At 45.2% G+C, this 24,771-nt stretch overlaps 1 protein-coding gene across 2 annotated transcripts in view; it reads right to left on the bottom strand.

The window, feature by feature from the left end:
* mia3 (MIA SH3 domain ER export factor 3) overlaps nt 1-24,771 on the bottom strand; it is a 137,142-nt gene that overhangs the window by 76,414 nt on the left and 35,957 nt on the right. For both annotated transcript variants that reach the window (XM_063040561.1, XM_063040562.1), the window contains exons 5-6: nt 21,613-22,323; nt 20,000-20,118 (exon numbers count right to left, since the gene is read on the bottom strand). In XM_063040561.1, coding sequence (XP_062896631.1) covers nt 20,000-20,118; nt 21,613-22,323 — 830 coding nt within the window. The remainder of the gene's footprint in view (nt 1-19,999; nt 20,119-21,612; nt 22,324-24,771) is intronic.

The following is a 24,771-nucleotide window of genomic DNA, read 5'->3' as shown; positions in this document are numbered from 1 at the left end:
GGTTGAAAGAAGGACATCCGTAGATGAAGTCTATCTTGATTTCAAAAAAGCATCTGACAAGGTGCTACATGAAAGGCCAGTACATAAGAGTACAATGTGGTTTCTGAAGATGGAGAAACGGAGTAAATGGGTCTTCTGCAGGCTGGTAGGACATAACCAGAGAGTTAACTATTTATTTATTTATTTATTTATTTATTGAGATACATCGTGGAATAGGCCCTTCCAGCTGTGCCACGTAGCAACCAGAGCACCCGGAGGAAACCCAAATGGTCACAGGGAGAACGTAAAAGTTCCTTACCGGGAGCGACAGGAATTTAACCCGGATCACTGGTACTGTAAAGCATTGTGCTAACCACTATCCTACTGTGCCCCAGGATCTGATTTTGGCCCTTAATTACTGACTGCTTATGTTAATGACCTGGAAGGGGTGGGGGAATAGAATATATGGTATCCAAATTTGCCAATAACACACAAGTAGTAGAAGAGCATGCTGAAATGAGTGACAGGATAGACAGGCTGCATTAGGTGCGAGAAAATTTGGCAAAAGGGTTTTAATGTAGGAAAAAATACTTCAGTAAGTGAAACAAAAAAGCAAATTATTTTCTAAGTGAAAAGAGATTGCAAATGATGGCCTATGGCTTTTGTGCAGGAATTAAAGAGTCAACAGAAAGGAGCAGCTGGTGGCACACAGCAAACTGTTTTTATTGCAAGATGCTGGATTTGAGAAATGACTAAGTACTGCTATAAATGTACAAGGTGCTGGTAAAACTACACCAGGAGCGCTGCGTGCAGTTTTGACCAAGTCACGAAAGTAAGGATAGAGTAGCATTGTTGGCAGTCCAAAAGTGATTCCTGGAGTAAGGAGCTTCCCATCACAAGAGGCTTACGAAGTTGGATGCGCAGTGTTTAGAAGAATAAGAATATTATTTCAAGATTCTGAGGAGGCATGGCAGGGTACATGTTAAGATGTTTCTACCAGTGGGGGGTGTCAAGTAGGGAAACATACTTACAAGGTGACAGTCATTTAAAACTGAGGTGTGAAGGAATTGTTTTCCACAGGTGTATTTTCTTAATTCTATATCCTAGAGGATTATGGAATTATTAATGGCAGATGATTCGAGATCTTCTAAAGAGGCCAATAATTTTTTGGAAAAAATCGTGAAATTGAATGCTATGTGAGACTGGTACAGAAGAGGAGCTGGGATTTTTTGTGTCTACTTCTGTGCATTTACCAAGGAGAATATCACAGTCGCGAAAATGAGAGGGCAATGAATCATGAGATCTTGCATCATATTCATATTATGATGAAGAAGATATTTGCACCCTTAAAGTACATTGACATGGGAAAATCCCCAGGACCTGGTCAAGTGCACCCCCAGATCATACGGGAAGCCAAGGAAAACAAAAAATCAGAGAGAGAGATATTTGCCTTGTTGTTAGCCATTGGTGAAGCTCCAGAAGACGGCAAGGTGGCTAATGTTGTTCCACTGTTCAATAAGGGTAGCAAGGACACGCTAGGGAAATACAGGCCAGTGAGCCTAACTTCAGTTCAGGGAAGCTACTGGAGGGAATTCATTGGAGTGAACTCTGAGGGACAAGATCTACCACCATTTGGATAGTTGAGGCCTGATTAAAAATAGTTAGCATGATTTTGTGTGTGGGAGGTCATGTCTGAAAAATCTTCTGGAGTATTTTAAAGAGGCAACGGAGGAGAATGATGAAGATAGGGCAGTGGATGTTGGCTATACGGACCAGTAAGGCCTCTGACAAGGTCTCACATAGCAAGCTGAACTGGAAGATAGAGTCGCATGGGATTCGAGGGGACTGACGAGTGAGGTGGGTTCAGAACTGGCTCGATGACAGGAAGCAAAGGGTAATGATTAAAGACCGATTCTTCAACTGGAGGACTGTTACTGGTGAGATGGCTCAGGGGTCAGTTTTAGTACCGCTATTATCCGATAATATGGACAATGTTAAGAGTTTGTTGGACAGCAAGAAGATCCAACAAGTCAATACTTGAAGAAATACAAACAGACTGCTCACTAGGAGACTTGATTATGAGAGAAAAGCTCAAATATTTTGGCCACATCATGAGAAGACAGGATTCCTTGGAGAAGCCTCTCATGTTAGGTAAAACAGAAGGTAAAAGAAGGAGGATGACAGAGGCTGCGATGGATATATAATATTACTCAGACAATGCGCATGACCTTGGGGGAGGCAGTTTCCAACTAGAAGGCTTGCTGCGCAGGAATTCATGAGGTCACGAAGAGTCGGACTCGACAACGACTGAACAACAACAAATTATTCCGTATGTAAATAAGTTGGTTGTGAATGTATACTAAACTAGAGGGTCTTGTTGATAGGGAAGCAGATTATAGGGAGCATGCGGTCACGATGGGTACAGCAGGGGATTTCCAGGAACAGTGGGCTTGAACGTTTTATAGACAGTAATAACCCTTGTCACCACTCCAAGCCCACGGCCAAATTCGAGAGTGCCGACTTATCATTGGGATAGAAACATCAAGTCCTATTAGCTCTACTGATCTTCTGGGAGAAAACCAGTGACTGCTGTGAAAGTGTAGCTGATGACAAGGGAAAGACTGTGTGACAGCTGACAGGAGGAAATAGACCCCAACGGGGCTGTTATGGGCGAGCTACCCATAACAGCAGGCTCCATCACCTTGTCAGGGCACAAGAGCCACCCTCACTTGGCTACAGAAAATTTAAAAAGAAATATACCCCCAGAGTCTGTGAGAGCCAGAAGGCTCTCTGACTGACCTCCCGGTAATGAATCTTGGCATGGACATGACAATGAATCAAGAAAGTGGCAATACTCTTGAGAAACCAGCAGCTGGACATGTTCTTCAGACCTGTAGGTGTGGCTGGACCAAAGTAACATCAACTTGTGGTCTTAAAATTCATCAAGGACGGAAGAAATGCTCGAAAATCTCTACCCTAGGGCCCCGTATTGAACAGGTTCTGTTAAGATGAAGGTCAAATCAGTTGGATGAAACCCTGCGGCAGGAAGAAACCCACAGTCCGCAGAGTATCAGCACCCTACGCGATGTGGAAGAAGTTTCAGGCACAAGCAGCAGTCCAAGACACAGCCAGGCACATCGTAAAGTGAAGAACATGCAAGGACGTAAGCCGTTGGTGAAATGGCCAAAGTCTAACAGCAAGGAGTGGGAAACCATCAATGCAGATGTGAGCCTGATCTTAAGTGGCATCAAGGGATCAGCAGAAAAGAAGGTGGAGAGGATGGGTGACCTGATCTACAGCTACGGAAAGGAGAAATTTGGAGTGAAGGAACAAGTCAGCAGGAAAGATATGCCTCCTCCCCCCAAATCCCGTCGTCTCCAGGAAATCCAACGACTTGTTAAAGAGAGAAGAGGCCTGAGGAAGTTGTGGAAAAAAGCAACAGCAGAAGAAAGGGACGGCATCAACCTCCTTCAAGTGGACCTAAAACAGAGGTTTTGGAAACTGCGCAGAGCAGAGAATTTAAGGAAACGACGCAAAAAGAAGGAAAAAGCAAGAACAGACTTCTACAAAAATCCCTTTAAATATGTGAAAGGCATTTTCACAAAAGAGAAAAGCGGATACTTGAAAGTATCAAAAGAGGAGGTTGAAAGACATCTCAGAATCATCCACACTGATAAGTGAAAAAATGAACCAATATTTGTCCCAGCTGACATCCCACCAGTCTCACCTCCACAACATCAATTTAGCATCAGGCCTCCCAAGCTGAGCGAGGTGAAAGAGGCAGTGAGGAAGGCAAGATCGGCATCAGCGCCAGGCCCTAACGGTGTCTACAAGAACACCCTGGATGTTCTGATATTTCTCCGGAAAAACATGAGGGTTGCGTGGGAAAAGCAAATTATCCCCAAAGCCTGGAGGAGAGCCGGGGGAGTTCTGATCCCAAAAGAAAAGAATTTGTCCACCATCGAGCAGTTTCACCAAATAACCCTTCTGAACATAGAGGGCAAGATCTTTTTCAGCATATTGGCGCAAAGATTTACAAAGTACCTGAAACAAAACCATTTCATTGATACGTCAATCCAAAAGGCTGGCATAGCAGGCTTCTCGGGATGCCTTGAACATACCAGCATAATATGGCATCAAATCCAGATGGCTAAGAAAGAAAGCAAAAGGATTTGCATGTCTTGTTCCTCGACCTGGCCAATGCCTATGGATCAGTTCCTCATTCCCTACCGTGGACTGCTTTTGAATTCTTTCGGGTGCCTGCAACAATAACAAATCTGGTAAAACACTACTTCCAGGATCTGCAAGTCTGTCTCACAACATCAGACTTCACCACAGCGTGGCAACCACTGGAAGTAAGCATCATGGCGGGGTGCACCATCTCCCCATTGGCCTTCACTATGGCAATGGAGCTCATTATCAGAGCCTCAAAATGGGTTGCGGGAGGAAAAGGGCTACAGTTTGGTCAATGGTTACCACCGATATGAACCTATATGGACGTTATAACAACACTGACGACATCTGTCCCCTGCACCAAGAGACTGCTGGAAAAGCTTCATCAGAACATCACATGGGTAAGGATGAAGGTCAGGCCCGGCAAGTGCAGAAGCATCTCCATTGTCAAAGGTCAAGTCACGGATAAAAGATTTCAGATTGACGGGACACCTGTACCAACTGTTTCAGAAATGCCAGTGAAGAGCTTGGGCCGATGGTATGATGCTAAGCTCAAGGACACTGAGCAGTTTGAACAACTCAAAAAGGATACCGTTATGTACATAGCTCGCATCAACAAGACCTTGCTGCTGGGAAAACTCAAGCTGTGGTGCTTCCAGTTTGGCATACTCCCAAGACTCACGAGGCCTTTAACAGTGTATGAAATCCCCATCAGCGAGGTTGAAAAGCTTGAAAGAATGATCAGCACACATGTAAAACAGTGGCTTGGACTTCCACGATGCTAAAGTCCTGTTGGATTGTACGGGAACGGCAAATTGGAATCACCAATTGCAAGTCTTGTGGAAGAATTCAAATGCACCAAAGCAAGGTTGGTCATGACCCTCAATGAATCTGAAGATACTGTTATTCGAACATGTGGCAATGGGGAGGAAGTGGACCCCATCTGAAGCTGTTCAGAGTGCTAAGTCTGCTCTTCGCTTCAGGGATGTGGTTGGCCAAGTCCAACATGGGAGAGCCGGGCTTGGGCTTGTCCCAAAGGCTCCTCAACGGCACAAGGCAACATCAGTGCAGAAGAGACGACTCGTGGTGGAGGAGGTGAGAAGACAGGAGGAAGCAGAGTGACCCGCCAGGGCCGTGTCAATGGCCAATCAGGGCCAGTGGACTAATTAGGAAAGCCTGGAAAAAAGGAAACTCAGCTGGCGTGACATCTGGGAGGTGGAGTTTGTTGGCTAAGTTTTGTCATCAGAGCCACTTATGACCTCCTACCCACACCCCAGAACCTGAACCAGTGGTAGGGAGAAGACCCCACTTGCTCCCTCTGTCAAGCACCTGGATCACCGAGGCACATTTTAACAGGATGCACCACAAGCCTCAGCCAGGGGTGGTATACTTGGCAGCATAACCAAGTTCTTAGACAGCTGGCATCAATCTTGGAACAGAGGCAAATCACCATACGTGCTCTCCCACAAACATCGGCAAGAAATGCTCACATCACACAATTTGTACCAGCAGGCCAACTTCCAGAGCACCATATAACATCAAAAGAGGTAAGCATTCTGCAGGTTGCTCGGGATTGGAAAATGGACGTGGACTTGGAAAAAAAGCTTGTGTTTCCCCCAGACATTGCAGCTACAACACTCCGGCTGTAGAAGTAGGATGCAGGGGATTTGTGGCTACGGGTACAACCAGTCTATTGAAAAAGATGGGGATGAGGGGTTATTCAATCCAACAAGCAATCAAGTCCTTGTCAAATGCAGTAGAAGAAAGCAGTAATTGGATTTGGATTAAAAGGAAAGACAACAACTGAGCTGCAAGATGAAGACAGGAGGGTATGGAACTGAGGGGGGTGTATCTGGGACACCAGGTAGCACCGTCGAGCCCTCTGGAGACGTCATGGGCTTATCAACAAAACGTCAAAGAAGGAGGGTGCCCACCTGATGACCCCGATGAGGTACCTACCCTCCCTCCTTGTCACCACTCCAAGCCCACTGCCAACATCCAGAGTGCCAACTTACCATAGGGATTGAAACATCAAGTCCAAGTAGCTCTACTTTACTGAATGTTCACATTCTCGTAAATGATGTTTGTATTTTGTGTATTTTTATGTAAATAAACTTCCGTAGTTTTTGGAAAAAAAAGGTGATGTAAGTTTAGGACCTATACAGTGAATCAAAAGGCATATACAGGTGTTGTGCAAAAGGGGGACCTCGAAGAACAAGCGCAGGCACTTTCAGTGAACTTTGCACACGTAGACACAGAGTGGTGAAGGTGCTTTGTAAGCTGACCTTCATCAGTCAGGGCATGACATTTTGGAATAGGGACATTATGTTGCAGTTATACAAGTGATGGTGAGACTGCACTTGGAGTACAGTTTGGTCACCCTATTACATAAAATATATTGTCAAGCTCAGGAGAGTACAGAAGAGATTTATGAGGATGCAGCCTGGACTTGAGAGCCTAAATTTTAGGGACCCATTGGATACACTGGATTTTCTTTTTTGGAATGTAGGAAAATGAGAGATGATTTCATTGAAGTTTATAAAACTCATGAGGGATATGGATGAGAAAGATGGTCAGCCTTTTCTCCCAGGTTTGAGGAGCTTAAAACAAAAAGGCACAAATCCAAGAGGGGAGAAATTTAAGAGACCTGAGAGATAACTTCTTTACACAGTGAGTAGTGAGCACTTGGAATGAGCTGCCAGAGAAAGTGATTGAAGCAGGCAGAATTGCAATATTTAAGAAGCATTTGGATAGGCATATCAAGAGGAAGGGCGTGGAAGGGTCTGAACTGAACACAGATGACTGAGACTAATGGGGAGGATGCTATGGTCGGCATGAACAAGTTATGTCAAAGGGCCCAGTTTTGTTTTGTATTACTCTATGCCTATTGATGCTCACTGCTTTTCATGATCCTGATATTCAAACCTATCAGTACATTTTAAAGCCAAATAATGGCCCACTGTGCAAGCAGATGTGTACCTAGTTCCAGTATAAACCTTCAGTACTGAGGGAGGATCTCTCAATATAACCCTGTGTACTACCCATTTGCTGATTCCAGTTGCACTGATACTGCTGCCTACAATTAGATCAGCATGGCCAGTAACTGAATAAAACACAACTATCAGTTGGGTGACCTTGGCAAGCTAGCTGGAGGATTAAACTCTGATTAATGCACTTCGTTTCTCAACTTTTACTTGAAACAAGTCACAATGTGGCATATAACTGAAAGTGCTTATTAACCTGTAGTCAGCACAGTGAGAATAGATAAGAATAGGTCAGCTGATAACGTATACATGGACTTCAGTAAAGCACTGAACAAGATCCCTCAAGATAGGATTAAGGCCCATGGGATTCATGGCGAGTTGATAGTTTAGATTTAAAACTGGTTTTGGCCAAAGAAGAGAGTAGTTTTAAAGGGGTATTTTTCTGACTGGAGGTTTGTAACCAGTGGGGCTGTGTGGGGATCAGTTCTGTCAGTGGGGCTGTGTGGGGATCAGTTCTGCCAGTGGGGCTGTGTGGGGATCAGTTCTGCCAGTGGGGCTGTGTGAGGATCAGTTCTGCCAGTGGGGCTGTGTGGGGATCAGTTCTGTCAGTGGGGCTGTGTGGGGATCAGTTCTGCCAGTGGGGCTGTGTGGGGATCAGTTCTGCCAGTGGGGCTGTGTGGGGATCAGTTCTGCCAGTGGGGCTGTGTGGGGATCAGTTCTGTCAGTGGGGCTGTGTGGGGATCAGTTCTGTCAGTGGGGCTGTGTGGGGATCAGTTCTGCCAGCGGGGCTGTGTGGGGATCAGTTCTGTCAGTGGGGCTGTGTGGGGATCAGTTCTGTCATTTGTAATGCATATAAATGATTTGGAGAACAATATAAGTGTACTGATAAGCAGATTTGCAGACAACACAGAAAGTGCAGAATTGTGGATAGCAGAAAGGCTGACAGAGGCTAGAGCAGGATATACGGTAAAAAGGCATCCACTAGTCTTGTGAGACCATGGATCTGTGCCTGGAAAGTCTTCACTCTCCAGGGAAAGTCTTCACTCTCCAGGGCGCAGGCCTGGGCAAGGTTGTATGGAAGACCAGCAGTTGCCCATGCTGCAAGTCTCCCCTCTTCACGACACCGATGTTTTCCAAGGGAAGGGTATTAGGACCAATACAGCTTGGCACCAGTGTCGTCGCACAGCACTGTGTGATTAAGTGCCTTGCTCAAGGACACAACACGTTGCCTCGGCTGGGGCTCGAACTCACGACCTTCAGGTCGTTAGTCCAATGCCTTAAGCACTTGGCCACGTGCCCACAGGATATACAGTAAACTAGTTTGAAATATGGGCAGAGAAATTGCAGATGGAGCAAAAATAAAAGAATTGGGCAATATGATACTAATAAAAGTGGGCTCCTAGTCCAAGAATCTCTCACCATAAATATTTAATTTCAAGACTGCCCCAGCTCCACGTAAACAAGTATCCCAGATGATTTAGTACACAAAATATTTTTAAAGAACTTAATAATCATAAACCAGAATAACACATCCACATGCATAGTTTTGTCAATTTGAGATATGTGGACGTATTTAAAAAGATCACAAAAAACAATGTCTACCATTGCTTCCACGTTGTAAGCTGGCACGGTCCAAACTGCACGTTCTGATATCAGGCCATATAGCCAATACTGTTATCTGAATTCACTTAAACTACTGCTCTACAACTGTTCAAGAGGATACTCTCCACTTCTCTCTTACCACTATCTTTAGTAATGAACAGCGGCTTTGCCTATAACTCAAAAATAACGTTCAGTTCAAATTGGAGAAGATTTAAGAGCATGCATTAAAATGATCATGCAGATATAACTGATATGACCAAAAACATACACATATCACTGAACACTGTAAAAACACCCCAAAGAACATCACAGGTGAGTCATCCTACAAAAACAGGCACCAAGCAAAAGACAACAACACTAGCACACAGATGATCAACCACCAATCATTGTAGGTCTTAGAGAAATAAAACAGCAAGATTTGAGTGGTCAGGGAAAAAGGGACTGGAAGCTTAATGCTCTTATAACCAAGACATAGCACTGCTGAAACTAGGGTGAAGTTTATGGACAATGCACAAGACACTAAAGTTGACTGAGTCCAGAGATAAAAAAAAACTGCAAGTGGTTACAAAAAAAGAGAGGAAAGTCTGTTAGGAATTAGAACTGAAGGATTGGATAATTTTTTTATATATACATACTTATCAATATCCCAAGGTATTGTATGTGAAAAGAAGCTACAAATGAGGCATTCAGTTAATCAAAGTGTTAAAGAATAAAGATCTTCCAAATTACAGCAGGGTTCAGTTCCTGAGAACTGCTCATAATCCGAAGTTTGCAAATGCCAACTACAGAGCAATATACAGAGATTTTAAAAAAACACACCAGCCAAGGATAACGTAGTTAAACTAGGGTGCTTAACTCAACCATTAAGAGACTATTTTATGAATTGTGCCAGTGATAACAAGACTAATTCTGAACCACATTTGCACATGGCATCGCAGCAGCTGACAACCCTATGTCTCATGTCTCTGGTCTCTCAAACGCTCAATCATATGGGCTCTACAGAAAGTCACCAGTTCATAACACAGGGAGGACTGGTTACATTAACTTATTTACATTCAAGTATTTAAGAAATTACTTCACACACTGAGAGTTACGTTAACTTTACATCTAGAAAAGACACCTAGACTATTTCTGTAATTTCACAGAAGGGTGCCTGAGGTTTAGAAACTTAGAGGACAAAGGAAAGAAAAGCAGAGATACACAGCTTAGCATGCAGAATTGTTCGGGCTCAGCAGTTTCCCGTATAGTAGTTTCTATGATTAACCATTCACTGCTTTTATTGCAAATGTACAAGATATTGATGTATTTGGAATATTATGTTCAGTTTTGGTCACCCTGTTATAGAAAATATGCCATTATGCTGGAAAGAGTAAAGAGAAGATTTACAAGAATGTTGTTGGATTTCAAGGGACTGTTACGAAAGATTGAGCATGCTGGGACTTTATTCTTTGAAGTATGAGAAAATGAGAAGTGAGATTATAATGGCGTGTAAAATCATGAGGAGCAGAGTTAGGATGAGTACAGTTTTTTTCCCAGGAATGGGAAAATCAAAAACTAGGACACACACTGAACAGCCACTTTTTAGGTACACCTGCTTGTTAAACCCATCGGGGTTGAGCCCACTAGGGGATCAGCTATTCTGGATTGGGTGTTGTATATTGAAATAAATTTCATTAAGGAGCTTAAGGTAAAGGAACCAGAGATCATAATATGATCCAATTCATCCTGCAATTTGAGAGGGAAGTCAAATGTATCAGTATTACAAAGGAGTAAAAGGAATGAGAGGCACAAGAGAGGAGCTGGTCGAAGTTGATTGGAAAGGGATACTGGCAGGGATGAAGAGGCAGCAGCAATGGCTGGGATTTCCAGGAGCAATTCAGAAGACACAGGACAGAATTATTCCAAAGACAAGGAAGTATTCTAAAGGCAGGATGGCAACTATGGCTGACAAGGGAAATCAAAGCCAACATGAAAGGAAAAGAGGGCATATAATGGAACAAAAATTGGTGTGAAGGTAGAGGATTGGGAAGCTTTTAAAAAACAACAGAATGCAAGTAAAAAAGCAATAAGCACGGCAAAAATGAAATATGAAGGTAAGCTAGCCAATAATATCAAACAGGACAAAAATAGTTTTTTTCCCCAATTTATAAAGAGTAAAAGAGAGGCAAGAGTAAATATTAGATCCTGGGAAATGACCCTGGAGAGGTAGTAATGGTCAGAGCACAGAAGTGGGTGCAATTCCTATTACTAGGAAGGTATTTGGGAAGCTGAAAGATCTGAAGGTAGATAAGTCACCTGGACCAGACAGACTACACCCCTGAGATTTGAAAGAGGTAGCTAAGGAGATTGTGGAGGTAATAGGAATGATCTTTCACGAATCAAAAGATTTTGCCATGGTTCCGGAGGGCTAGAAAACTGCATGTGTCACTCCACTCTTCAAGAAGGGAGGGAGGCAGAAGAAAGGAAATTATAGGCCAGCTAGCCTGACCTCAGTGGTTGGGAAGATGTTAAACTCAATTGTTAAAGGTGGGGTTTCAGGATACTTGGAGGCACATGGTAAAATAGGCCACAGTCAGTATGCTTTCATTCAGTGAAAATCTTGCCTGACATATCTGTTGGGAATCTTTGAGGAAATAACAAGTAGGAAAGACAAAGGAGAATTGGTGGACATTGTGTATCGGATTTCAGAAAGCCTTTGACAAAGTGCTGCACATGAGGTTGCCTAACAAAATAAGAGCCCATGGTATTACAGGAAAGATACTAACACAGTTAGAGCATTAGCTGATTGTCAGAAGGCAAAGTGTAGGACTAAAGGAAGCCTTTTCTGACTGGCTGCCGATGACCAGTGATGTTCCACAGAGTTGGTACTGCTACTCTTTACATTGCAAGTCAATGATTTCGATGATGGAACTGATGGCTTTGTAGTCAAGTTTACGAACAACACGGAGATAGGTAGGTAACGATGAGGAAGCAGGAAGGCTGCAGAAGGACTTAAAACAGATTAGGAGAATGGGGAAAGAAGTGGTAGATGGAATACAGTGTTGGGAAGAATATGATCATACACTTTAGCAGAAGGAATAAAAGCACAGACTATTTTCTAAACCAGAAGAAAATCCAAAAGTCCAAGGTGCAAAGGTACTTGGGAGTCCTCATGCAGGATTCCCTAAAGGTTAACTTGCAGGTTGAGTCAGTGGTGAGGAAGGCAAATGCAATGTTAGCATTCATTTCAAGAGGACTAGAATATAAAAACCAGGACATAGTACTGAGGCTTGGCCTCGCTTGGAGTACTGTGAACAGCTCTGAGACCCTTATCTAAGAAAAGGTTGGAAAGGGTTCAAAAGAGATTCATGAAAATTATTCCAGGAATAAAAGGCTTATCATTAAGAGTATTTGATGGCTCTGGGACAGCACTCGCTGGAATTTAGTTGAATGGGGCGGGGGGGGGCAGAATCTCATTGAAATCTATTCAATGTTGAAAGGCCTAGATAGAGTGGATGTGAAGAGGATGTTTCCTATAGTGAGGGAGTCTAGGACTAGAGGCCATAACCTCAGAATAGAGGGGTCCACTTATATCAAAGATGAGGAGCAATTTCTAAACACTCGATCCTTTTTGTTTTTAACCGAACGCTTGTTAATCTCTGCCTTGACTGAGTCTTCACAGCCACCTTTGGTGGAGAAGGTTATTCAGCAAATATGATATGGGATAATATCTGGTAAACGATCAATATGACCTGACTGAGAGATGAGTGAGATACAAAAGACCAAATTGTTTTTTCCTATCTCTACCACTCAATGAACAATGCACTCATAGCACACCTATGAAACACATACAGCAGCATTAACGGTACATTTATAAAATTGAGATCGTGGTAACAGCACATCTGTGTGACTACAGTAAGAAAATAGACAGCAATATAAATAGTAAGCACATGAAACACACAGATATATTGAATATTAGTTTATAAAGTCACAAGGTTATTTTCATATATACAAATTACAATGAAAAATTTTGAAGTTACCACTAAAGTGCAATAACCCACAACTTTATACATTAACTACAGGTAAAGTCACTCACACGGATATGACAGAAATACATTTATAAAGTTACCATATGCACATTAATCAAGTTGCCTTCATGCATCTTACAAGTTACCATGAGGACAAGCATACATCTTGTAACTTTGGCTACGTTCACACCCACGCACAATGTTTAGTGACTTCTTAGATTTCAAAGTAAACTAAATTCATCAAAATATACAAAGAAAATGGCTTTATTCACCATTAATTATGTCATTCAATCTAAGCATTCACAGTGTTACTGATTCTATACATTTGTAGTATGATCACCTTCATTATAAAGTGTGCCTCTATCACCCACGTGGCCTGTACCATTCCCCCCCCGACCTTTGGGTAACACAAGTTTTTTAAGAAACTGTTTCATAGGACCTAGTCCCTCAGTAAACTACCTGCCTGCAGGTGATCCAGACCTCTCCATTCCCTACACGCTCTGGTGCCTACCTAAATGCCTCTTAAATGCTACGACCAAGATTGCTTCCACCACCAGTGCATTCTAGGCACTACCACTTCGTGTAAAAATAAAGTTCACAGCAAACATCTCCTTTAAACTTTCCCACTCTCATTTTAAATGCATTTTTTCTCGTATTCGACATTTCCACCTGGAAAAAAGATTTCAGTACTTAATAACCTTACAATTCTCTACCAAGTTTCCGTTCAGCCTCCAATGCCTCATAGAAAACAACACAAATTTGATTAATATCTCCTAATAGCTAATATTCCCTAATCCAAGCAACATCCTGGTGAACCTCTTTTTCACCCTTTCCAAAGTCTCCACATCCTTCCTGTAACAGGGCAACCAGAACAGCAGATAACACTGCAAATGCAGCTTCACCAGTTTTATATACTGCAACATGACTTTATGATTCTTGTACTCAGTGCCTTCTCTGAAGACCGATATGCCTTCTTTCCCAGCCTAATTGTGTTGCTACCTTCAGAGAGCAATGGACTTTGACCCCAAGATTCCCCGTACAATAATGATGCAAAGCTCCTGCCATTTACTGTGCACATTTCAGATTTACATCTGACACCACCCCCAAAAGTGCAATATATATCCCACTTGCGTGGATTAAACTGTGTACCCATTTCTCCATATCTGCAAACGACTGACATCCTCCTGTAACGATCTTCAGTAACATCTCCACAGGTTTTGGCATTCGCAACCTTTACTGAGCAGACCACCTGATCACATAAACACACACAATATACGCACACTGACCAACCTCGGGTACACACACACAATATACGCACACTGACCAACCTCGGGTACACACACACAATATATGCACACAGACCAACCTCTGGTACACACACAATATACGCACACTGACCAATCTCGGGTACACACACACACACAGTATATTCACACTGACCAACCTCAGGTACGTATACACACACACACACACACACACAGTATACCCCCACTAACCAATCTGACCAACCCTCGGGTACACACACAGTATATGCACATTGACTAACCTCGGGTACGTACACACACACAGTATACCCATACTGACCAACCTCGGGCCTCGGGTACACACACAGACAGTACACTACACTTACATTGACCTCAAATACACAAACACATTTACACTACCCTTTCGAGTGTGTTACACACACACACACACACACACACACACAGTATATTCACACTGACCAACCTCAGGTACGTATACACACATACACACACACAGTATACTCACACTGACCAACCTTGGGTACACACACACACACACACACACACACACACACACACACACACAGTATACCCCCACTAACCAATCTGACCAACCCTCTGGTATACACACACAGTATATGCACATTGACTAACCTCGGGTACGTACACACACACAGTATACCCATACTGACCAACCTCGGGCCTCGGGTACACACACAGACAGTACACTACACTTACATTGACCTCAAATACACAAACACATTTACACTACCCTTTCGAGTGTGTTACACACACACATACACATACACACATACAGTACATTTACACTGACTTTAGATAACAAACACGGCTGTGCTAACCGAACATTTACAGTGTTAGCACTGCCCACGCAGCACTGTCCGTTATCTCGCTCCCAAGTGATTACCTTCAGCCACCTGTCAGACCTGGCCCGTCGGCGTCCAAACCACTACTGAGCCAACCGCCGTGACGGGATCGGACAGGTGGACCTGCTCCCAGTCGCCGGCCGCCGCTCTCCTCACCTGGTCAATGCGGCCCACCAGAGCCGAGTAGACGAGTGCACCAGGCCCGAGTGCGTGAGCGGTCGGCGCTGCCGGCTCCTTCCCCGAGCTCATGGCGTTCAGACGGAAGTCTGACAGCGGAGGGTCCGGTGAGGCTGCCCTGTTAATGGGGCAGCGGCAGCGAGAAGAACCCAGACAACCGTTTCAGTATCGGCCTCATGTCGACAGATACCGATCGCCTCCCGTTCAACACGTCAACCGAAAGTAAGCGGCACCGGAACTAACAGCGCCACCTCCGCCATCACTGTTCCGGATGGCTGCGCTCCCCCAGCAGCGCCGCCAGCCGCCGGCCGCCGGCACTACAACCATCCGGCTCCAGTTCGTTTCATAAACATTTAGTCTCGAACATCTGCTACGCGAAAATAGGTGCTTTTCAGTTTCTTAAGAATCTTTGGAAGCTTTCTTCACCTTGAAGAGCTTCTACAACCAATGCAGAACTTTGAAGCCCAGTCATGATTGTAATCCCTCCATAAATGCTGCCTGACCCACTGAATTCATCCGGCACTTTTGTGCATTGCTCCACATTGCAGCATCCGCAATCCTTTCTGTTTCCACGATTGTAAACCTTCCTGTTATGCAGTCCTTTGGGGTCGAGAATGGCTTGTTTCCATTCCAAAACTATCAGACTCTGAAGTGGCTCATGAAGTCAAGGTGACATCCACAGGCTGGGTCAGGAAGCACTTGGGTCAGGCTGGCAGTAAAGGGGTTCACTGCTCTGTCAGACTTCAGCACACTCCCACGAAAAGATCTCTTGGTTCTCAAGTACAACTCCACCTGCTGCTCCTCCAGTTCATTAAGTCACTGGCTACAAAAGCTCATGGTGATGATACTATTCTTCTTCAGTGAGGCTTTGAGAACATCCTTGAAGCTTTTCGCCTTCCCCCCTACTAACCTCTTGCCATGTGAGAGATCGGAACAGTGAGCCTGTTTCAGTTGTCAACTTGGTCTGACTATTGGAGTCAACACTGTATAATTCGGGACTCAGCCTTAGCCAAGGGTAGGATGACAACACTGGTTTGCTTGTCGGCTAGTGGATTTGGAGGATTTTGCAGTGAGCATGTAGGTCGTACCCCTTTGCTGTTTTGTCCTGTTTGTGGTAGTATATCATATTGCAAAAGCACTTCGTGATCAGGGATCACTTTGCGCCTGGTTTGAGGTCTTCATTTTCAAGCACCCTTTTCCTCAAACAGATGAAGGCAATTTTAGGTAGTGCAGTGATATAATGAGCAATGCTCAAGCAACCCAAGTACAATCCTGACCTCAGACGCTGCTTGTGTGGAATTTGCTCATTCTCCCTGTGGCAGTGCGGGCTTCCCCTCCACCGCCCCCCCCATACACATTCCAAACACAAGTAGTCACTGCAAATCACCCTTCAGTAAAAATAAAGAGTCAAAGGGAGAGGGAATAAATGGCAAGGGTTCAGAGAAATAAAGAGGATAAGGGGACAGCTAGGAGCTTTGCCCAAGCTACAGGCCCTCCTGCGTTGTAAAAAGTCGTTGGGATTATGAAAGCTGAGGTCCTCATATTCTGGCTTCATCTCCAGCCCTGATTTAAAAAGGACTGCACCAATGGCAACGTTTTCAAGCAGCTCAAGTGATCGGCTTTCAAATTCCTTCCCCGAACCACCCCTACCTGCAGAGATGGCACTCGCTAAAACCCTCCTCTTTAACCAAGATTTCAGTCACCAGCCAAGTATTTCCTGTGCCTCAGTGCCAAGTGGGTTTATATCACCATGGGATAACATGATAGATTAAGTGCTACATGGATACAAGTCCGTCATAGTCATACAACATAGAAACAGGTTATTTGGCCCAAAAAGTCTATCCCAACAAAGATTCCTATCTAAGCTCTTCCCAAATGCCCATATCCTTTCCTATCCATGTGCCTATCCAAATACCTTTTAAATATTGCTCTTGAGCAATGAGGAAGGGTTAATTAACGATCTTGTCGTGAGAGGCCCCTTGGGTAAGAGTGACCATAATATGGTGGAATTCTTCATTAAGATGGAGAGTGACATAGTTAATTCAGAAACAAAGGTTCTGAACTTAAAGAGGGGTAACTTTGAAGGTATGAGACGTGAATTAGCTAAGATAGACTGGCAAATGACACTTAAAGGATTGACGGTGGATATGCAATGGCAAGTATTTAAAGGTTGCATGGATGAACTACAACAATTGTTCATCCCAGTTTGGCAAAAGAATAAATCAAGGAAGGTAGTGCACCCGTGGCTGACAAGAGAAATTAGGGAAAGTATCAATTCCAAAGAAGTAGCATACAAATTAGCCAGAGAAAGTGGCTCACCTGAGGACTGGGAGAAATTCAGAGTTCAGCAGAGGAGGACAAAGGGCTTAATTAGGAAGGGGAAAAAAGATTATGAGAGAAAACTGGCAGGGAACATAAAAACGGACTGTAAAAGCTTTTATAGATATGTAAAAAGGAAAAGACTGGTAAAGACAAATGTAGGTCCCCTGCAGACAGAAACAGGTGAATTGATTATGGGGAGCAAGGACATAGCAGACCAATTGAATAATTACTTTGGTTCTGTCTTCACTAAGGAGGACATAAATAATCTTCCAGAAATAGTAAGGGACAGAGGGTCCCGTGAGATGGAGGAACTGAGTGAAATACATGTTAGTAGGGAAGTGGTGTTAGGTAAATTGAAGGGATTGAAGGCAGATAAATCCCCAGGGCCAGATGGTCTGCATCCTAGAGTGCTTAAGGAAGTAGGCCAAGAAATAGTGGATGCATTAGTGATAATTTTTCAAAACTCGTTAGATTCTGGACTAGTTCCTGAGGATTGGAGGGTGGCTAATGTAACCCCACTTTTTAAAAAAGGAGGGAGAGAGAAACCGGGGAATTATAGACTGGTTAGCCTAACGTCGGTGGTGGGGAAACTGCTGGAGTCAGTTATCAAAGATGTGATAACAGCACATTTGGAAAGCGGTGAAATCATCGGACAAAGTCAGCATGGATTTGTGAAAGGAAAATCATGTCTGACGAATCTCATAGAATTTTTTGAGGATGTAACTAGTAGAGTGGATAGGGGAGAACCAGTGGATGTGGTATATTTGGATTTTCAAAAGGCTTTTGACAAGGTCCCACACAGGAGATTAGTGTGCAAACTTAAAGCACACGGTATTGGGGATAAGGTATTGATGTGGGTGGAGAATTGGTTAGCAGACAGGAAGCAAAGAGTGGGAACAAACGGGACCTTTTCAGAATGGCAGGCGGTGACTAGTGGGGTACCGCAAGGCTCAGTGCTGGGACCCCAGTTGTTTACAATATATATTAATGACTTGGATGAGGGAATTAAATGCAGCATCTCCAAGTTTGCGGATGACACGAAGCTGGGTGGCAGTGTTAGCTGTGAGGAGGATGCTAAGAGGATGCAGAGTGACTTGGATAGGTTGGGTGAGTGGGCAAGTTCGTGGCAGGTGCAATTTAATGTGGATAAATGTGAAGTTATCCACTTTGGTGGCAAAAATAGGAAAACAGATTATTATCTGAATGGTGGCCGATTAGGAAAAGGGGAGGTGCAACGAGACCTGGGTGTCATTATACACCAGTCATTGAAAGTGGGCATGCAGGTACAGCAGGCGGTGAAAAAGGTGAATGGTATGCTGGCATTTATAGCGAGAGGATTCGAGTACAGGAGCAGGGAGGTACTACTGCAGTTGTACAAGGCCTTGGTGAGACCACACCTGGAGTATTGTGTGCAGTTTTGGTCCCCTAATCTGAGGAAAGACATCTTTGCCATAGAGGGAGTACAAAGAAGGTTCACCAGATTGATTCCTGGGATGGCAGGACTTTCATATGAAGAAAGACTGGATGAACTGGGCTTGTACTCGTTGGAATTTAGAAGATTGAGGGGGGATCTGATTGAAACGTATAAGATCCTAAAGGGATTGGACAGGCTAGATGCAGGAAGATTGTTCCCGATGTTGGGGAAGTCCAGAACGAGGGGTCACAGTTTGAGGATAGAGGGGAAGCCTTTTAGGACCGAGATTAGGAAAAACTTCTTCACACAGAGAGTGGTGAATCTGTGGAATTCTCTGCCACAGCAAACTGTTGAGGCCAGTTCATTGGCTATGTTTAAGAGGGAGTTAGATATGGCCCTTGTGGGTACAGGGGTCAGGGGGTATGGGGGGAAGGCTGGGGCGGGGTTCTGAGTTGGATGATCAGCCATGATCATAATAAATGGCGGTGCAGGCTCGAAGGGCCGAATGGCCTACTCCTGCACCTATTTTCTATGTTTCTAAATATCATTAATGTGCCTGCCTCAACCATTTCCTCTGGCAGCTCATCCCATACATTGATCAGCCTCTCGCTGTAAAAGTTGCCCCTCAGGTTCCTATTAATTTTTTCCCTTCTTATCTTAAACCTATGCTCGTTAGGTTTTAATTCCACAACCCTGGGAAAAAGATAGTGTGCATTCATCCCATCTACATCCCTTATGATTTTATATGCCTCTAAAATCATCTCTCATTTTCCTATGCTCCAATAAAAAGTCCCAACTTACTGAACTTCTCTCCGTAACTCAGTCCCTCGATTCTCAGCAACATCCTCATGAATCTCATCTTCACTCTTTGCAACTCAATGACACCTTTCCTATAGTAGGGCGACCAAAACCGAACACGATATTCCAAATCACCAACATCTTGCACAAGTGCAACATAACATACCTAATGCCCTGACTGACGAAGGCCAGCATGCCAAAAGCCTTCTCCAGCACCCTGTCCACTGGCAACACCACTTTCAGGAAATCATGCACTCTCACGTCCCAAATTGTGGTTATATATGCAGAAGATCAGATATGGGACTTCAACACACATGGACTCAAGGGTAAGAATTACCAATGACAGAAGCATCATAGTCTCATAGAACTACATATAACAGAAGTAGGTAAACTGGGAGTAAACAGAGATACTTACAAGTTCTGAGAGTGAACGGACAACTGATCTCACAGTGTTGCTCGTAGCCAGGATGACTCCATAGAGTGCTGAGATAATCCATGGCAGCCACTGACTCCTCTCCTGGGAGTGTAGAGACCCTGATATTCAACATGGAACAGAGACAGTGAATGAACCAGCTTACTTGCCTACAGCACACATTATACTCATCTAAGCTTGGTAAGAGATTATAAAGTCTTCATAATTCCCATGTGTGAACTTTCAATGATTTATGCCCAAAAGCATCCAAGCTCCTCGGAGCACCAACCATTTATAATCGCTCACCATTTCGAATGAAAACCTCAAAATCAAACAAAAACCTGCAGATGTTGAAAATCTAAAATAAAAATCAGAAATGCTGGAGATACTTTGTTCAAAAGTTTCTCAATCCACAGATGTGGCCCAGCCAGAATTATTTCCAGTACTTTCTATTTTTTTTATTATTCTGATTTTCAATTCTATCTACTTTATATTCCAATCACAAACAAGAGAAAATCTGCAGATGCTGGAAATCCAAGTAAGACACACAAAATGCTGGAGGAACTCAGCAGGCCAGGCAGCATCTTGGAAAAGAGTACAGTTGACATTTCTGCAGGATTTCCTACAGAAGGGTCTCGGCTCGAAACATCGACTGTACTCTTTTCTATAGATGCTATCTGGCCTGCTGAGTTCCCCCAGCATTTTGTGTGTGTTACTTTATATTCCATCTGGCATGTCCTTGCCCATTCACTTAGCCTATCCATTCCCACTGCTCCCAAGTCCTCTCTGCACCCTGCCTCTAATCAATACTGAAGACACAAGAGACTGTAAATGCTGTAATCTGGAACAACACACAAGGTGCTGGAGGATTTCTGAGAGTTGAGCAGAATCTATTCCCCCCGGATGCAGTTCGATCTGTGAAATCTTCCAGCAAATTGCTTGGAGCCTACAGTGATTCAGACATCTCTCTTCAACGGCACCAAGATATGGAGTCACGGAGCCATGTTATGGTCCCTTAAATCCCTGGCTGTGGAGAGACACAAGGTTTGCTCTGCCTATATGATCTCAGGACATGCCACAGTGTTTTACAGCTCATCAAGTACTTCCTCTGAAATCATCATGTGGGTTTTACACATTTTACCAAAGAAAGTTCACAAGAGAGAGAGCAAACTTAAAGAGTGGTGCAGGCTGAGAAGAGAACTTGTAGAAGTTTAAAAGCTTATGAGAGACGTAGAGAGACAGCCAATATCTTTCAGCAAGATTGAAACATATAATATTGTATGGCATACAAAATGAAAGGGGTTAAATTCAAAAGGCACATGCAAATAGATATTTTCTAAAAACAAAGTGGTGGGAGGCACTACCAAGGGTGGTGGTGCAAGCAAGTACAATAGAGGCATTCAAGAAGCTCTTCGGTAGGCACATGAATGTGCAGAGAATGGAGGAAAGTGGCTATAGTGTTGGCAGAAGGGATTAGTTTAGTTAAGGGTTTAATTAGTTCAGATTGTGGGCCAAAAAGCCCATCTGTGCTGTTTGTTGTATGTTCTGTAAGGAACTCTAAAGGCAAATGTATGGAAAAGACAAATGATTGTAACCAGCAGTTATTCTACACCCACCTCTCTCTGTCTCCAAATAAGCCCGGTCGGCAACAGTCTCACGTACACTATCCACCTCTTGCCACTCTTGCTTAAGCAGACTGTCATCCACATGGTCCATTTTGTCAGACTTTCCATCTCTCATTGTAGGAGGTCCCATCTGTGATTCCTTCCCACCCTCAGCATTCAGGACACACCGTTCTCCCAAAACTTCCTCCTCTGACCTCCCTCCAACCGTCACGGAGCCTGTTCCTCTGGCGCACTCCCCATCATCCCTCCATTCAGCCTCGCCAAGTTCTACATCATCCTCTGGAGAAAGTTTCCTCCCAGCATCTTCCATGCTCCCTGTAATGTTAGAAGGAGTTACTTTTGCTTCCTCAAGTTCTCCACTGGGATGTTGCTGCGTCAAATCTGGATACACTGGTTCTCCCTCTGTCACCTGTGTGTGACCTGCTCCACCCTCGGGACTGTTAACGGAAGGAAGCTCTTCCTCCAGATCCTTTAGAGGCTCTGGAGAAAGCAGCTCCCCCGGTCTGACATTGTGCTTTTTGCTCTCAGTCTCCGTGGAGTCCAACTTTCCCAGTGTCCCCTCACTTCCGCTCCCCTGCTGCTTTTCCTCCAAACGTGATGCATGCTGTGAGAAATGTGCAGAAGGCAGCCCTCTTTCCAGTTGTTCCTCCTTCTCTCCTTCCTCTCTGTCTGCTGCTTCCGGTTTGCTTTGATCCGGTGATTCTGTCAGAGAAAAACAAGAGCAAAGTCTTGGAGTTTCTGAGAATAAAACTTCCGGGGGGGCGGGGGGAAATACTCTTTATAGACACTGTAATTCCAGAGGACTGGAACATTGCACATATCACTCCTCTCTATTATGAGGAAACCAAAATATAGGAAATTATAGGCCAGATAGCCTGATTTCAGTGGTTAGTAAGATGTCAGAGTTCATTATTTAAGGATTAGGTTTTGAGCTACTTGGAGGCACGTGATAAAATAGGCCAAAGTCAGCATGGTTTCCTTAAAGGGAAATCTTGCCGAACAAGTCCATTGGAGTTCTTTGACAAAATAACTGGCAGGATAGACAAAGGCGAGTCAGTGGATGCTGTTTATTTAGATGTTCAGGCCTTTGAAAAGGTGCTGCATGAGGGCTGCTCAGCAAGGTAAGATTAGATTAGATGGTATTACAGGACAGATATCAGCATGGACATAAGATTGCTGACTAGCAGAAGACAAAGACTGGAAATAAAACGGGCCTTTTCCCATTCGCTGTCAGTGGCTAGTGGTGTTCCACAGGTGTCGGAGTGGGTCCGCTACTTTTCACATTACATATTAATGATCTGTATGATGAAAATGCTGGCTTTGTGGTAAGGTCTGCACACAAAGCCATCATTTGCATCATAAGATCATTAACATGTAATGTGAAAAGCAGCGGACCCAACTCCGACACTTGTGGAACACCACTAGTCACTGACAGAGATAGGTGGAGAGGCAGGTAGTGTTGAAGCAGGGATTCTGCAAAAGAATTCGACAGATTAGGGGAATGGGCAAAGTGTAGCTGGTGTAATCTACAGTGCGGGGAAGTGTATGGCCACTGTACGTAACTGTATGGCCACTTTATGTAATACAGCGTGGGGAAGTGTGTGGCCACTGTATGTAACACTGTGTAGAGAAGCGCACGGCCGCTGTACGTAACACGGTGTGGGGAAGCGCACGGCCGCTGTACGTAACACGGTGTGGGGAAGCGCACGGCCGCTGTACGTAACACGGTGTGGGGAAGCGCACGGCCGCTGTACGTAACACGGTGTGGGGAAGCGCACGGCCGCTGTACGTAACACGGTGTGGGGAAGCGCACGGCCGCTGTACGTAACACGGTGTGGGGAAGCGCACGGCCGCTGTACGTAACACGGTGTGGGGAAGCGCACGGCCGCTGTACGTAACACGGTGTGGGGAAGCGCACGGCCGCTGTACGTAACACGGTGTGGGGAAGCGCACGGCCGCTGTACGTAACACGGTGTGGGGAAGCGCACGGCCGCTGTACGTAACACGGTGTGGGGAAGCGCACGGCCGCTGTACGTAACACGGTGTGGGGAAGCGCACGGCCGCTGTACGTAACACGGTGTGGGGAAGCGCACGGCCGCTGTACGTAACACGGTGTGGGGAAGCGCACGGCCGCTGTACGTAACACGGTGTGGGGAAGCGCACGGCCGCTGTACATAACACGGTGTGGGGAAGCGCACGGCCACTGTACATAACACGGTGGGGGGAAGCGCACGGCCACTGTACGTAACACGGTGTAGGGAAGCGCACGGCCCGTACGTAACACGGTGTAGGGAAGCGCACGGCCCGTACGTAACACGGTGTAGGGAAGCGCACGGCCACTGTACGTAACACGGTGTAGGGAAGCGCACAGCCGCTGTACGTAACACAGTGTAGGGAAGCGCACAGCCACTGTACGTAACACGGTGTAGGGAAGCGCACAGCCACTGTACGTAACACGGTGTAGGGAAGCGCACAGCCGCTGTACGTAACACGGTGTAGGGAAGCGCACAGCCGCTGTACGTAACACGGTGTAGGGAAGCGCACAGCCGCTGTACGTAACACGGTGTAGGGAAGCGCACAGCCGCTGTACGTAACACGGTGTAGGGAAGCGCACAGCCGCTGTACGTAACACGGTGTAGGGAAGCGCACAGCCACTGTACGTAACACGGTGTAGGGAAGCGCACGGCCCGTACGTAACACGGTGTAGGGAAGCGCACGGCCGCTGTACGTAACACAGTGTGGGGAAGCGCACGGCCGCTGTACGTAACACAGTGTGGGGAAGCGCACGGCCGCTGTACGTAACACGGTGTAGGGAAGCGCACGGCCACTGTACGTAACACGGTGTAGGGAAGCGCACAGCCGCTGTACGTACACGGTGTAGGGAAGCGCACGGCCACTGTACGTACACGGTGTAGGGAAGCGCACGGCCACTGTACGTAACACAGTGTAGGGAAGCGCACGGCCCGTACGTACACGGTGTAGGGAAGCGCACGGCCGCTGTACGTAACACAGTGTGGGGAAGCGCACGGCCGCTGTACGTAACACAGTGTAGGGAAGCGCACGGCCCGTACGTACACGGTGTAGGGAAGCGCACGGCCGCTGTACGTAACACGGTGTAGGGAAGCGCACAGCCGCTGTACGTACACGGTG

Source organism: Mobula hypostoma, chromosome 2, assembly GCF_963921235.1.
Source record: "Mobula hypostoma chromosome 2, sMobHyp1.1, whole genome shotgun sequence".
NCBI classification, from domain to species: domain Eukaryota; kingdom Metazoa; phylum Chordata; class Chondrichthyes; order Myliobatiformes; family Myliobatidae; genus Mobula; species Mobula hypostoma.
This window is presented reverse-complemented; position numbering and strand designations above follow the sequence as displayed.